At 45.2% G+C, this 17,159-nt stretch overlaps 1 protein-coding gene across 2 annotated transcripts in view; it reads right to left on the reverse strand.

Moving 5' to 3' along the window:
- EXOC6B (exocyst complex component 6B) overlaps nucleotides 1-17,159 on the reverse strand; it is a 1,319,737-nt gene that overhangs the window by 860,273 nt on the left and 442,305 nt on the right. For both annotated transcript variants that reach the window (XM_069205590.1, XM_069205592.1), the window contains exons 13-14: nucleotides 13,262-13,359; nucleotides 6,959-7,064 (exon numbers count right to left, since the gene is read on the reverse strand). In XM_069205590.1, coding sequence (XP_069061691.1) covers nucleotides 6,959-7,064; nucleotides 13,262-13,359 — 204 coding nt within the window. The remainder of the gene's footprint in view (nucleotides 1-6,958; nucleotides 7,065-13,261; nucleotides 13,360-17,159) is intronic.

A 17,159-nucleotide genomic window follows, 5' to 3' on the forward strand; every position in this document is an offset into this window, starting at 1 on the left:
TTAGTTGCGAGGACTTAAAGAAGATTTCCCATACCGCATTTTGATCCAATTTGGAGTATTTCGTGTAGGCGGCGAGTTCTCCTTTATAGCCTCCATACCTTCATTTATTTGTGTTTTTAATATGACAGAAGTATTTGGGGATTTAACATCAAGGGCAGAGATATCTAACTGAGTATCTGAGGTAGATACCTTCATTTCTTGTAGAGTTTCTCCCATATCTTTAATCAGAGGACCTTTAAAGATGTGTAAAGCGGGGCTCAATTCTAATTGTGTACGAGAAGGAGAACTAGGGTTAAGATATAATGAACCTATATAATATTGTTCGAAGTATGAATACTTTTTAATGTGTGGTTCTCTCCTTCCACATTTGACAGGCCTCTAGTGACCCCAAAGCGCATAGTTTTGGCGTGGAATCCATACCTCTTTTAATAATTACATTTACCTCAAGAGGAGGTTTAAAACCTTATTGTGAATGGTCAGTCTGAGTTTTCAAGGCTGGACAAGTGGAGGCGACTGGGGACGGTGATGATGACCAGAGGGTCAGTAGTTCCAAGTCACTGATCGAACCCCAGACATTTTCTTTATATTTATCCTCCGTTGACTTTGTAGTATTGTCGAAAGCAGATTTTTCAGCCACCCCCTCCTCCTTGAGCCCACTTATATCACTTGGTTCGTATAGCAGACTACTTTCCCTTTTTATGGGGGAGATAGGATGGGGTAGATCCGCAGAGCCATTAGGTTTAGAAAGAATTGCGTCTACAGGGTCCTTCAGAAAGTAAAATTTATGGGGGATGTTCACCGATTTTTCAAGCCTTTGTAAAAAGGGGGAATATTGGGGTGATTAAGGACTGATACGTTGACTTTGTTTTTGTTTTCCATTTTACTGTTGAAAGCTGAGAGGAGAGTTTATAGTTCTTTTTATTCCTCTTTGTTTGAGGCTGAAAGGCCCTTTTTTTCTTTGCCAAATCGCATCTTCATCTGCCTTATGGTTTTTCTTCACACTTGTTTTATAGACGCGCCGCCACACCTCAAGGGTTGAGGGGCACGAGTACGCGCAATCCTCCTCAATCTGCTACTGGATCCTCCTCAGACCGCTAGAGAGCTTGGTTGGCCCCAAGGGGATCCCAGTGAGGTCAGCTTGGGCCTTCTCTGGTCTCAGGATGGCCTTTGAGCAACAGGTTTAGTCGATTTTATTGCGCCGCCACACCTCAGCTAATGAGGGGCACGAGCACACAGTCCTCCTCTCCACCTAGAGTCCAGCAGAGCCCGCTGGCTTGGTACTCACTATGGTGAGCGGGTCACAGTGGCTCTCCCACAAGCCACACCGAGACCTAGCTGGGCCGCTTCTGTGGTGGCCTGGACTCTCCCCTGGCAGCAGTCACCCACGACTGTCACACTCATCAATACTGGGCCAATACTACCCTGTATTGCTGTATTTCCTAATTACGCCTCTTGGCCACTGGCCTTCTTCTGGACCCCCTGGCCCCTTGCCTCCAGTGTCCCACCCCGCCCCCCCTTCACCCCACTGACCGCCTTCCTACCTCCTTCCTCCTCTCCTCTTTCACTCTCCAAGGAAAAGGGGAGACCGGGGGAGGTCAAGCACTGCAGGGGGAGTGCTGGGGGAGCGGTTTGGTTTAGACTTAATGTTGCAGTACTGCTCCGCACCTTCTCCGTATGGCGAGAGCAGCACAGCAGTGCAGCACGGCACAGTAGGGGACAGGGGCAGAGAGCGGCACAAGGCTTTTCGGATTTTTCTGCTGCAGCCGCGCTCATCTGACTCGACTCGTGCTTCCCTCCGCTCCTCCTCGGCTCGGCTCCCAGCTTCAGACGTCTGGCAAGCTTGCTCAGGAAGCACAGCCTGTGCTCACCCGCACTCACGTTCATTGGTTCCGAGCTTTCAGCGTCACACGTCAGCAACACATCAAAACCCTCTCTCTGTCCGACAAGATCAATTTAGATAAATAACATTCTTTTTTATATATGCTTCAAACCCAAGAACTTAGTAATCAGGTAAGTAGACTTTTAAGCATGAATACTTTACAGTTTTCAGAATCAACACAGTGCAATTTTCAGAGTTTTCTCAAAGTTTTCCTACGGAGGAATACAATGTTCAGCAAACACAGGTTTAACAGTGTCTTACGGGGCTGAGCTTAGGGAGCAAAGGTTAAGTATTGGGCACTGATCAAAACCACACCAGGCAGTGCTGGGGCAGCCGGGTGTAGTAAGGCGTTGGGTGCCCAATGGTTCCCTATGGGAGCTGGACCTCGTGACAAACAGGCTGCAGGCTCTGGCTAGGAAGCCAGTCGAGAACAACAAGCAGTTCGGTAATAGACTTTGGGTGCTCGGGGACATAGGTGCACCTTTGGTCCTCTTCTCCAGTGCGCAGGGGAGTCAGAAGCAGGGGTGTTTTTAGGCGTCGGGTTTTCTCGTCCGGGAGCACTCGCGGTCAGGGGGTCCTGCGTGTTGAGGCTGCAAATGTCAGTGAGGAGTCCTGCAGGGGTGGACTTGAGCTCTTCGGAGCCGGGGTACATCATTGGCACCAGTGATCCACCTCAGATGGGGTCAGGGGTGATGGGTGGAGCAGCTGCTGGGGGTGTCGTGTTTTCTCTCATCACAAGGTTGCAGGAAGGGGCATGCATGCAGAGACTGCAGGCAACTTGGGGAGTCCAAGAGGAGTGACACCAGGGTGGACTCACACTCTAAACAGCTGGTGAACTGGGCTGGCACCATTGGTTGGCTTCATCTCGGGTCATGGTCGTCTGGTGCAGAGGTCACTTCGGGTGTCGGGCCCTTGCTGTTCCAGGAGCTGCAGAGTCCTTTTTTGACACTTTGTTGCAGAGCAGTTCTGCTGCTAACTGGAGTCTGAGTCTTTACAGAAGGCAGGCAGTCCTCCTTAGTTGCTTGGAGGCTGTGCTGTAGGACCAGTAGTCTTTTGGACAGAGTCCGTCAAGGTCAGCAAGCAGGCCAGAGGGGCTGGTTCCAAGTCAGCTGCTGCTTCTTCTCATCATCATCTGCAAGTGAGACTCTTCTTTGTCCTTTGCTTCGCGAGTAGTCAGGATCAGAGTTCTAGGGTTCAAGGGTGCCACCTAAATACTCAATTTAGAGGCATTACAGGGAGTGCCAGGTGGTAGCCAATGGGCTGCCCACCTTTAGGGTACTACACCCTTATGACCACTTCTGTTGGGTAGTGGGCATAACCCTTACCCTAGTGGCCTAACGCATTCCAAGCAAAATGGAGGAATTTGAGAAGTGGTGTTCACTTCAGCTTGTCCACCTTATGGTTGGGACTGGCATGAAGCGGGCACATCTCCTAATCTGCCTAATTTTCCTGCCTTTGCTGCTGCCAAACATGGGGTCAGAACAGGGGAGCTGTTCATCTCTGCCATTTAGAGAGGCATGGGTTGCATTACAAAGGCAGCAAAGCCTTTGAAGCTCCCCACCCCGGAATGCCACTCCCGCCCGGGTGAGGTGATAAAACCTCTGCCCAGTGCAGGCTTTTGCCTCAGACCCTCGAGGGTGGTGGCTCCCACTTTGGGGGGCCAGAAAAGAGTCTGTGGTGGCTGAACCGGTCAGAACCACTTTAGTAGGTTTTCAGGGGCACCTCTAACGTGCCCTCTGTGTGCATTTATTAAATAAATCCATCACTGGGATCAGTGAGGGTTTATTATTCTTAGATGTCTGATATCAAACATCCCAGGATTCAGAGAAGGCATCATGGATCTGGGGAACTCACAATGACAAGTGTCCAGCACATGCATTTAAAATGGCTTCCCTGTACACTTACTATGTCTCAGAATCAAAAGAGTTAGCAGGGGCATAGCTGCTCTTGTATATATATGCCCTCATGTATGCCTTAATGCACACTTCCTTAGGGGTGACTTACAATAGGCACATGCAGTGACAGGGGACCTGGCACATAGGGGTGTGTGACAGGTCGTGTTTTCAATTTTACCCTGTACCAACACATGTAGTCTGCAAGGGCAGCACTGTGTGGTTTTGGTGAAGGGTCCCTGGGGGTGGCACAACTGGTGCTGCATCTACACACAAAAAGGGCTACCTTACTATTATACTTGTACCTTTACAAAAGTCATACATAATATATGTAGAGCTCATAAATATACAAAATGTTTCTCTTATTACAAATGGGATTACATCTCATTAGTTGTAAACATTTTTTCTCCAACTCTACATTTACATACCAATCATGTTATATATTTAATCAAAAAATGAAACAAAAATAAAGAACAATAATGAAAAACATAATAAAAAGGAATTCAGAGACAAACACTCCCCTGGTTCAATCAATCACACCTTGATACTCCATAATCCCACATAACTAGCACTCACACCCATTCAATCGATCGTACTCTAAAGATCCAAGTACCTTTCATCCATTCCAAGTCATACCCCTGCTATAACAACCACATTTAGTCTTTTCAATGTCAAAGATATGTTATTGCCCTCAAATTATATACATGTGCATTCATAAAACATCAACATCCTATTAACACATATCCTACAGTAACACCGGAAGTATTATCTTTCCCCCAGAACTTTCTCCTTGATACTCATCCTATAGTTGCAAGAAATGGTATGCGCAGCAAAGCTTATTCTTCTAAAAACATGTCCTATAGTTGCAAGGGGTGGTATTAGCGTTGACAAGCTTTTTGATGTCTCACTGCCATAGAAACCTCCTTCATCAGGGCGCAGCTGAATTGAATCCAGCACACTGGTAAAACACAGGGGATCCATTATGTTCTCTTAGTGCTCAAGTAGCGCATTTGACACCCCTCTCTTCAAAAAGGGTATGTAAGCGTATATCTAAGGGTTAAATATTTCCCTATGCATGGCCAAACTGAATACACAACTCCATCTCTCTATAGCACATAAGGGTTCCCGGCCAATGTCCATGATTGTAAGAGAGATTAATCCAATCCTTCTTGCATAGTAAGGGACCCTCGAAAAAGGGGACGCTATGTTGTCGGTGTCCAAAGTCTCATTTCTCCAAACGTCGGGCCACCTGGATCTACCTCACATAGGGACAGAGAGTCTAGACTGCAGGCCTCAAAGCGTGCACGTTCCACCACCGCCACTGATCTTAGGGATGAATTACACCTGACACATGCAGTGATAGGGGACCTGGCACACAGGGGTGTGTGACAGGTCAGGTTGTCAATTTTAGCCTGCACCAATGCAATGGCAGCACTGTGTGGGTTTGGCAAAGGGGTCCTTGGGGGTGGCACCACTGGTGCTGCAGCCCTCAGACGTTTCTTAGTACCCCAAGCCACCAGGGATACCATTTATTAGGGACTTACAGTGGTAGCTAAAGAGTTTGCCAACTGTGCAAAACAACTGTGCAGTTTTAGGTAAAGAGATCTGGCACTGGGGACCTGGTTAGCAGGACGATGGACAGGAAGAATGACATCCACCAATTCCGACTGATGGTAGAAGCCTCTGAAATGGTTCTGCTCAAACTCCTGGCTAATTCCTGTTATGCCCTCTATATAAAACTCTTTAGATATACCACAAAGAACACAACCCATAGAGATCTGAAGTTCTGAGCTAAAAGGCCATGTAAGTTGTAAACTTGTTAAAGACTGAAGAATTTTGCGAGCCTGCAGAACTGAGTAAAAAATAAATCTGATTTTCAATGTTTCAATTAATATCATTCAGGCTAAGGCTGTAGCCTCCTGCCATTAAAGCTAAGCTTTTAAGTCTGCTCAAGGTCTTGAAATAAGATTATCTATCCTCATGCTATAAAATGGCCCTTACAGTCTTTTTCCACTTCCACTGATGAGCACAATTAGATGTATTTGTAACTTTTCTGATAAATACAGTGATGTATAGTTCCACCTGAATGGCAAATGGTATGGTCATCGAGACTGGGTTTTGCTACAGAGAATTTGTAGGCTTCGATTGTCTCCTTCCCATATTACACAGATATTCAGCTGCCTTGTGCTGAATGGGGGGCCCTGTGCCACCGTGGCCGGTATTCAACCCCTGATGTTGAGGTACACTGATAGTCAGAGGGTAAGATGGTGAGATTGCCTGGAAAGGTGAAGTAAGATGGAATGATAGATGGAACAGATACTTGCATATTTACTTGAACCTGCTTAGGTTTTTATGAATCTAAATGTAATCCATTATGCAATTTTGAAGCGGTGCAACCTCCTATAAGACTAGGACGCCATGTGTGAATTTACAGCTGAGCGTTGATGTGTTGGCTGAGGCATTCTGAATGTTTTTGTAGATTGTTTGGGAAAGACAGACAACATTTCAACAGTTTTTTGCATCAATAATCACTCTCCCTATTGTGACTCTTTCTTGTCTCTCAATCTGTTTTGCATGCCATATGAATATCGAATATTGATTTCTCTTGGTAAGTTACTCTGTTTTGAGTGTACTATTTATTATGTTTTCAACTATAGCTGAATATTAAGATGTGTTGAAGTGTCAAGTGTAACATGAATTTAATTAAAGGATCTCCTAGTTGTGACAGCAAAGTTTCTGAAACAGCATCTACACACCTAGATTTCTCCTGTGTCATTAGCATTCACAGGAGAATACGTGCTGTCATTCTAATAGACCAACCCCCTTTCGCTTGAACCACAGACGAACTGATTGTTCATTCTGAGGCACTATAACTGATAGTAAAGCAACATGTATGGGTCACATACGACTGGAAATGCTCACTCAAGGGACTCTGATGCCTGTATTTTACAGGCTTCTATAACACTCTTTGTTTCAGACCTGCATGACATTTTTGGATGAAATACGTTCGGTGCTATCAGCATCAAAGGCTCGGTGGTCTCAATTTTTGTTACACATTCTTTCATTTACTAACTTTGCTAAATGTCATGATAATGTCAACTGTACCATTACATATTTTAAAATTAGTGTGACCCCCTAACTGGGCTTTGCGGAAAACTAGCATGAGAATACTTATACACATCTGCACCTTCTCCAGTTCTGTGTCCTGGAACGGGAACTGCCCCACAATCTTCTTATAGGTGTCTTCGTCTGCCACTGGTATAGGGCTGTAGTTATCTGAATCCAGTATGTTTCTGGAAGGGAAATACAATGTAGCTGTTAGTGCAGTAATAACTATCTGAAGCTGCAAGTTTGAATAAAATGGAGTGAAGAATATTTATCACCTGAACTTTTCGAGTTAACTGGCGATAGTTGCTGGTTATCACACTGGGTGACTTGAAGTGCAGGCGCTTGGTAAAGATGAAAGCACTTAAAACTATCCTGCATTTGCCATGATTCCTAATCTCCCTTTTTTCTAGAAGGTGTAAATTTCAAGGTCTGATTCTTAAATGGGTAAGACAGTGGCTGCACTCTTCACCCTGTGACTATTATAGAAGGTTTAAGTCTATACACAGAGAGCAGGACTTGTGAGCTTGATATATAAACACTTGCTGGAGGGATTGGATCATTTTTGATGCTCAAGGAGTCCACCTAGGGACTGATTTAATATGCACATTCTTTCCTTTATTCATTCCAGAAAGTAATTGAAAGTCAGGGGTGTGAAATGCCTATAGCCTGACGTTCAGGACATATTGTTTGGGGGTCAAGGACAACAGGTTCTCAAGTTTATACTGTCCTTGGGACAAGTAGGCCCAACACCCTGCAGCACAAAGCCTTTGGCTGGCAATTGCCAGTACCACATTAAAGAGCAGGGAAGGGATTGTCTGCAGTTGAGATAATGTGTCCATATGTTAATGCTGTTCGAACTTGTATTTATGGTTCATTAATAAAAAGCCTTTATTATTGGGATGAGCAATCTAAATAATGTTGATGGGAAACTTAGACCGCCCAACCTACAGTGGTTCCAGTAAAAATGTGTACACACGTATGCAAGGTTTAGCAATATGAGGCTACGGATAATGCTCTCAGAATGCTCTCTGTTTAGATGCAAATATTTGCAGAAGCTTGAAAGCAAGAGTGATGAATCTTTGCTTTCAAACTAAAATGTTAGCAAAAACTGCAACTAGGAAACAAAATAGTTTTGCTATGCTTCTGTGAAATTTTAGTTCAATTCCTTTGAAGCCTTATTTAGTAAAATGTGCTGATGTATGCTAGTATTTCCTAAAATTATTCATAATGGAAAGTCAGTGTAACCGATTTGGACAGGATTCTGGGAAACATGAAAATAAACAGGCATTGGCAAAGCCAATAGGTCCAACATTGGTGGGTCAGTGTTTTGATTTTGTCAAAGGGTGCGATAGCTTTTGGAAAACTTTATTGTTGTGGGAGCTTCTGAGCCCTCACATTGTAACAAACATTGGCAAAATAAAAAAATATCTTTTGTCTAAAAAAAATAATAATAATAACAATTAAAAAAACACACACATTGCTATAGTAGTTCCTGGCACTGAACAAAACTACTTTATGTGCCAATATACTACTTGTCAAAGAGCAGACTGCAGCCATTCACAGTGAAGCCAGCAAGGGCAGGGGGTGAGGGTGGGAGTGGGGGGAAGAAGAGAGAGAGAGAGAAAAAGAGAATTTTAATAAAAACAAAAAACAAAATGTCTTTTGAGAGGCTATTATCAGAGCTCTTACATAATAAGACTGCTGCCATTATTTGTCATCACATTACATGGCACCAAAGAACAGGTAGAATTTTTTTCAGGACAAGCAGATTTATGAAGCAACCTGTCCCATCGACATATAGATATTTTATTAAATCCCACACCCTTGTTTGAAAGTCCTGCATAATAAAAGAGGGAACCATTATATTTTGGCTTCAGTATTCTGAGCATGTCTGAGTGACTGGAGAAAAATGATAGATGATCCCTGCCTAGAGGGCATTATGAGAAGCTAGCCTGGAGAGGATTGCAATTACTTAATCAAGGTGGTAAGAAATGAGGGTATGATGCATCTTACTTAGCATATGAATGTTAAAATAAGTTGCTCTGACTCTCTACCCTTGGGCTAACCTTAATCACTGGCATGCAAAAGAAGACTTAAATCTTCATTCAGGTGAAGGAGACACCAGCATGAGAACTCAAGACGAGTGAAGAAAGTAAAACAAGCGTAGTCTACAAATATTATTCACCACTCCGAGAATCAAGACTACTTCAGAGAATCTGGATGCCAAGCAATACAACTGGATCAGATCAATCATTCGCAGCATTCTAACTGGCACACTTAAGTTGATGTTTCCTGGGTGACAGGCTCTCTGCATGTTTGGGGGGTGGATGGTTCCGAACCCACTGTGCAAAGTAGCAGGGAGGGGGTCGTTTTTTGGTTGAGGATAATTGTTTCTGTTTTGTACTTAAACTGATTGCTGTTTTTTTTGCTCATACACTGGTTCACCAAGAACAGTTGCAACGCGGTAGTATCTGCATAGAAGGTTTACATAAATAGGGTCTTCCTGTGGGGCCTGAGTCCAGTTAATCCATTCCAAATTCATAAATGGCACACACTTGTGGTCTAATCTGACTCTATGGACATGGCATGGGAACTGCTGGGGGGGGTGGTATGGTGAAGGGCACATTGGTCCTTCAGTATTTGCGGAAGCATGCTCCTGACCTCCTACTGCTCCAAGAGATGCACATGTGGTTTTAACTACAACATATTAGCTAGATTTGGCTATACCCTGCTTGTGCACACAGATTACACAACTGACTTGAGGGAGACTGGAATACTAATGAAGAAATCAGTGTTGCTCACTGCATCTGGCACGACCCCCCTTGGCAGGTACATGGTTCTGTCTGTCACTTGGGAGGGCACTCTCCTTAATATATGCTCCCTACATATTCTGCCTAGACTCCATGTACAAACCCTCCCCAACATTGGTGCGCTTCTTTTAGAATTGCCCCCTGGCGTTCTCATACTAGGGTGAGACATGAATGTAGCCATAGACTCTGAACTAGATAGAGTGAGAGGGATTGCCTCAGGAGGTGGGGTGGAGGGGCGGTCCATTACGACCCTTTGCAGAGGCCATGGGCTTGACTGACCTTCAGCGCATACACAATCCGCATAAGAGACAGTACACATTCTTTTCTGAAGCCCATAAGTGCTTTTCCCATGTTGACCTTTTTTTCCCCCAACATATTCATGCTGAAGCATTCTGAGCAGCTATACTGTGACAAAGAGGGATCTGTGACCACTCACCCGTTGAGGTTCAGTTGCAGGTTCTAGTTGAACACTTTACGCTAGCCCCCAAGCTAGACCATTGACACCTACAGGACAAGCAATTTAGTGATAAACTATGAGTTGGGGCAGACAGTTATTTTAAGGAGAATAAGGGAACAGTCTCATTGGTCTGTACCCTTTGGGAGGCTTTTAAGATAATCATACGCAGGCAAGCTCAGGAGCCGATTGGATGGAAAAAGAAAGAAACTGCACTGAAGTGCGCAGATACAGAAAGAGACAGCACAGAGCTAGAGGGCAGGATAGCAAGAGACAATATGGAGGAACTCCGCCGTCTCCTACTTCTCCATCAATTTGATCTGCAAACCTTGGTGGAAGAGAAGGCACGCAGTTATGCCCTAGCTACACAACACTGACTATATGATATGGGTGACAAGGCTAATAAGTTACTGGCCTGGCTAGGGAAGAGGGATAAAGAGCATTCCTGGGTGCTGGGGTGGCTGAAGGCAACAGCAGGCTCCACAACAATAGTAATGACATAGTAGAGACTTCTGCAGCCTATTATGAGGGCATTTATGTGGCTAGACTGGTATGACAGAAGGGGGCTGTGCTGAGTTCCTAAGGGATATCAGTCTTCAGGTGTTGATTGAGGAAGGGAGAGAGACTCTAGAGGAGCACTTGACAGTGTCAGAGGTTGCACTTGCCATAAGAGACCTCCATTCGCGAAAGGTGGTTGGGCCTAATGGCCTTCCCGTTGAAATGTATAAGGGAATGGCAGACGAGATATCTCCACATGTTGGTACGGGAGAGAGGCTCCCTGCCAGAAGACCAACAGTTCGCTACGATAGTGGTGTATCTCCCTGTACTCAAATAATATTATATCTCAACCAGCCAGCTCTTTCCATTGACAGAATCTTACAAATATTCAGCCTATTTGGGGGTAATTCAAGTTACTGTATCAACTGGTCCAAATACCTAATTTTTCCATTTTCGGGTAGCCCCCCACAAATTACCGCTGGTGACTGAGTTTTAAATATCTGAGGGGTCAATATTACCCGAAACTCACAGGACTTTCTAAACAAGAAGTTGCTCCCACAGACTGAGAGGCTCCACAGGGATGTTGAGCATTGGAGAATGTTGCCCCTTACACTGATGCGTAGGGAGGTTGTACATAATGATGTCTCCCCCACATTTACTTTATATATTTCAGAACACTCCCTTCAGGATTCCACCACAGTTATTCCAGCAAATAGACTGTGCAATTCGCCTTTTGTTATGGAATGGGAATGATTCACGTATTGCTCTATGCAAACACCAAGAGGGGTATATGATGGTGGGCCTCACAATTGGTGGTAGTAAATGATTGGGTCTTTAGCGACCGCAAAGAGACGGCCTACAGAGCAGTGATGGGTAAGAGGGGCTACGTTCGGGCATTGTACTGCCGCCGACTGGAACGAATTCTACCGACACACACTCAGACTGAAGTTCGGGTGTTGAGGATGGCCACGAGTTTCTTGGGCTGGCGAAATAAGCAAGCTGATATGACATCTCTCTGGGACAGTGATCTGCTGAAGGAGGTAGGCAGTTTGGCGGGTTTATCTAAGTGTGAGCTCATCGGTATTGAACACTTGGGTGATGTCTGGAGAGAGCAGTCCTTCATATAGTTTGAAGCTCTCCAACAGGAATTCGAGCTGGCCGAGACCAAAAGATACAGGCATCTCCGGATCAGCCATGCAATTAGATGCCATATAGTTGAGGGTGCACAACTGCAAGAAGCCACTCCTTTAGAAGATAGGCTACTCTAAAAGCCAATACCTGACAAAGCTATCTTACTGATTTGTAAGAAGCTAGTGAATAATTCTCCTGATCCGTTGGTGTCCTTAAGGGAGGCCTGGTCCCGAGACTTAGGAAACCTACATGATGATGACTGGAAAGAGGCATTGCAGAGTCCAAGTGAAATAGCAATCCTAGTTCAGCTGAGAATACTACACAGATCATATTACTCTAGGACTCTGCTACATAAAATAGGACAGGGTAATACACTACTGTGTCTTCGAGGATGTGGCCAGGAGGGTTCCTCCTTTCATACCCTATGGGAATGCCTGGTGATTCAGACCTACTAGCAGGCAGCGCTGACAAGATTTTTCAAGTCTTAGGACGGACTATTCCCTTGGATACCAAGTGGCTGTTTCTACTAATATCGGGGAAGAAACCATGGCCGAAATATCAGAAAATATGGGCAACGCTAGCAGCTGGGGTAGCAAAATGGAATGTTGCATGGTCCTGGGGCAAGTCCACCCCACCCCACCCCACCCTACGAGTCACAGACTGGGCAGCAGGTCTAGATTGGGGTCAAAGGGCAGAACAGGTGGTTTATGAAAGTAGGGGATGTCCCAAAAATTGAAAGAAACTGTGGGGTACTTGGAGTACTTTTCAGGGCAGCAGGGAATGGGGGGTGCCGATAGGGAATGGAAAAGAAGATGAATGTGATCTCCTTGGAATGGAAGAGAAGATGGAAGGTGATCTCTTTGGAATGGCCCGTAAGCTATGATGCAGTCCGTAAAAGAGACAGCTTGCATTATACTACATTAGCAATGGTTGTAATTTATTAGCTGTGCTTGCGACATGATTACTTTTCGTTCTTTGCTGAATCAACTGTGTCCGGGCACTGTATCAATAATGAGTTGTTGTTTTTAAACTATCAAGGTCTTGTGTCAGAGTCCTGAGCTTTCACCTGCTACACAGAAAAGTTAAGTTAGATTAAGTTAAGTCATATGATGCTCCAAGACTTTCTGTTTATAATGCCTTTTCTGAACATCTGCAAATCTTTTTTTTATGTTTTGTCAAATTTATTTTCCAACATGACATTCTTCTTTCAGCACAACACGCTGCCACATGGTCAGCTGTTTTATTCTATCAATTGCATAATACATGTGTAACATCTGGTATAAAAAACATGGTGACATGGTGCAAGGGTTTTCTAATTTACCCTTTTGAAAAACAAAAACTTCTAACTGTACTTGCTTTGTTCTTAAAATAAGAAAATCCAGGATCCGTTTCATCTAAATATAAATAAATAAAAGGCTACATAGACGTCCATGAGAAGAATGAGACTTACAGAACTATTTGTACATCAGTAAACTACACAAATGTTTACCTGAAAACTCCAGCCCATTTCTTCAGTAGAATATCACTGTATTGATCCCGAATTTCCAGCAGCATCTCAAACAGCTGATTCACAGGGAAACCATAGCACTATGGATAAAACGTAATAATTAATTATCCCTAAAAGTAATATAGTAATTAACACAGTTGTGTTTGTAGGCTATTAAGCAGTGTAAATAACTCATGGATATCATGGAGATCAGAGAGGTCTGTGGCTGGCACTCAAAATTTCTTTGAAAGCTTTGTGAAGAGCTATCTTTAAGACACTGAAAAGTAAAAGTTCATTATTATCTCTGTCCCCTTCCACAACTGTAAATAGAATTCCTTTCAGTGATGTCTTTAACACGGCCAGGCTAAGCAGAGTCTTAATGTGAGTTCCAGAGCTGTGGGTCTAAAACCCAGATTGATCTCCCTCCATGTTGCTTGCTGTGGAAAGTGTCCTGTTTAATCAGACATGTGATCTTTGACAGAGAGTTTCTTCCCTTCGCCAACGCTTTTGTTTGCAAGACTGGTTATCCAGTATTGGATCTTTCATAAATTCACATGCTTGAATCATCCCCGTCGTTGAAGTGGGAGTCCCACGGTACATAAAATAGCAATAAATAAAAAATTTTTGCCATAGGCTATAATGGAGCCAGCAATTGCTCACATAGCCTATCCATGTCCTTTTGTGAAAGGACCCAAACCTGCCTGCTGTCAAATCAGGCACCAGCACCCTCTAGAACCTTCTCCAGAGAAGCTCCCTTCCTCAGATTTTCTACTGCACGTCGTGTGAAGGGAGTCTCCCTGAGCTCTGCTCAGTTTTTCTTCTACTTCAGAATTTGTTTCTCTCAAAAGAGTTGAAAATATGTCGGATTCTTCTAGAAAAGGCCTTTTCCGCCCTTGCAAGACCTGTGGAAAGAAAAGGCTCCATGTGGATGACCCACATAAAGACTGTTTGTATTGTCTCTACCCACAACACCAGGTTAAGGACTGCAAAATATATATGTCGCACCTTCTCCACAAAGACCCTCAGAGACCGTGAGGGCAGGCTCCTGACATGGTTACAGGCCAAATCCTGTACTTCAGGTGAGGAGAGTGGGTCAGAGGCCACACAAAAGGTCCAGATCTGAGGACCTGGGCCACACAGAAAAATCCAGGAAGAGGCAGAAATCACATCATGGGAAGGGCTTACAGACTTCAGTCTCCTCTGAGCCTTCCTCTCCTCTTCAAAAGAAGGAGTCCTACCGTCTATCTCCTTCCTCAGAGCCTTCCACTTCTGGAAAAATGACTCTAAAAATTAGATCGACGACGACAACACCGTCGACGACTGTGACGACGACGACGGTACCAACAACTACCGTCTCCACTACATCGTCGACGAGACCGTCGTCAGCGTCGACTACTTTAACATCGACGCTAAGGGATCCTATCCCCTCTCTCAAAACTCTGTCGACGAGTATAGTAAAAACATCGTCGGTTGCAACACCTTCGACGACTGCCCCGTCGACTAGAACATCAGCGACGCCATTGTCATCGGCGCTTTCGCCATCGACGGAGACACCGTCAAAGAAGATACCGTCGACGACACCACCGTCGGCGAAACCATTGTCGACGGAAAAATCTGTACCATCCACGGCTGCATCAACGTTCACGCCATTGACAGCACTGGTGCCTAGTAGACAGATTGAGGCCACTCCTGCCTCTTCCAGGTCTCCGAGCCATGGTCAGGATCAGATCTCTACCTGCACCGGACATTTATCCAACTGACATCTCCAAACAAGGTGTCGGCTTTAGTACCCAGTCATCTTCTTGACTGGGAGGAATCTGACGAAGGTCCTTTCGGAGATGCACATAGCCCCTCGTAGCTCCATGTCAAGTACCAAGATGAGGATGAAGAGGATGAGTATGAACAGTACCAACCATACTACTCTCATTAGGAACAATATTACGAAACACGAGAGCCTCAACACAGAGATACTGTACAAATGCCTTCCTCCTTAATCCAGGATTTACAATCCATGCTTCAGGATTATAGGAGAAGGTTCCCACTGGCAGCGGAAGATCACCCACCAGCGCCAGTCTCTCCGGTGACACCAGTTAATGCTCCTCCTCCTCCAGCTACTCCAAGATTGACATCCCACTCGGTGTTAGCTGCACCCCCCAGAGATGAAGGTTCCACTTCAGGGGAAGAGGAACAAGAAGAAGGAGAAATTTCCACCCCACAACATCCTACTGAGGAATGAGATGATTACTTGGCCCCCACTCCTTCTCCACCACCTCCTCGCCCCTCTGATTCTCCGCCCGAGGACATAGGTGGTTTCCATAATCTTATGGACAGAGCCGCGGTACGTTTTCACCTTCCAACATCTGTCTCCCAGTCGGAATGTTTCCTACATGATTTCAAGGAGCAATCACGGAAGTCGGTACGGTCCATTCCAATTATTGATTTCATATGGAGCGAGGGCACAAAGATTATGCGAAACCCGGCTACGGTTCCTCCAGTTCCACAAAAACTGGATAAGAAATACAAGGCAACCCAAGATTCTCCGGCATGCCTTACTGGCCATCCAAAGCCTGACTCAGTGATCTCACAAGCTGCTCAAACGCGCTCCAAAAATCCATCGACGCCTATCTCTACTCCTCCAGACAAAGGTCGCAGACTGGACAATATAGGCAAGAGATTCTCTTCCATGTCTGCAATCACTGTCAGGGCAGCAAATTCTTTAGCGATTCTAGGTCGGTATGACCGCCAAATGTGGTCCGACATGCAACCTTTCCTGGACCTCATCCCTGAAAATAAACAAGCAGAGGCACGAAAGATCCTACAAGAAGGTGGGCGTACGTCGGAAGAAATTATCGACTGCGCTCCTGACATAGCCTCTACTGGTTTCTGCCAACTAGCGTGTGCCGCGGTCTTACGACGGCAAGGTTGGCTCAAGGCCACATCTTTTAGACCAGAAGTGCAGTCCCGAATCTTAGACATGCCTTACGATGGCGAATCTCCATTTGGCAAACACGTGGATGACGCACTTCAAGCCATCAAGACGGACACGGACACCGCCAAGTCCCTGGGTACCCTGCAGTACCGGAAACAGCCCTTTCGAGGGGCTAGAGGAAGAGCTTTCACCTCATTTCGAGGTTCCTTCCATAGACAATACCAGCAATCCCAGTACAGGCCTTCATACCACCAGCAGTACAGACAATCATCGACTGCCTCCTATACCAGACAAGGAGGTAAACGAAGGCAGGGTTCGCAATCCAGAGATCAACCCAGAAAACAATGATCTTCTACAGGCACCGGCTATGCTCCCCCAATGCCCACGACATCAGTAAATAGGAGCAAACATTTCCAACTTCATCCAGGAGTGGAAGAAAATAACATCAGACAGATGGGTGCTGGATATAGTGACAAGAGGTCATACCCTGGAATTCACACAAAAGCCACCGCTTCACCCACCAACATCAGGCAGGTCTCTCCATCTTCGTCTGCTTCAAGCGGAAGTATCCAGCCTTCTGGCCAAAGGGGCTATAGAGGCAGCTCTTCTGCAACAATGGGGTCTTGGATTCTACTCCCGGTTTTTCCTCATAAGGAAGAAGTCAGGAGAGTGGCGTCCTATACTAGACCTCAGGAAACTCAACAAGTTCCTTCGAAAACAATCCTTCCGGATGATCACACTGTCAGATATCTTGCACCTCCTGAATCCTGGAGATTTTATGACAACTCTAGATCTCCAGGACGCCTACTTCCACATTCCAATACACCAAAAGCATTGCAAATATCTCTGTTTTACAGTAGCCGGTGCCCATTATCAGTTCAGAGTCCTACCATTTGGCCTCAGATCAGCTCCGAGAATCTTCACGAAATGCCTTGCCCCGGTCGCAGCCTCCCTCAGAAGCAAGGGTTTCCA

This window comes from Pleurodeles waltl, chromosome 1_2 (assembly GCF_031143425.1).
Source record: "Pleurodeles waltl isolate 20211129_DDA chromosome 1_2, aPleWal1.hap1.20221129, whole genome shotgun sequence".
Lineage (NCBI taxonomy): Eukaryota > Metazoa > Chordata > Amphibia > Caudata > Salamandridae > Pleurodeles > Pleurodeles waltl.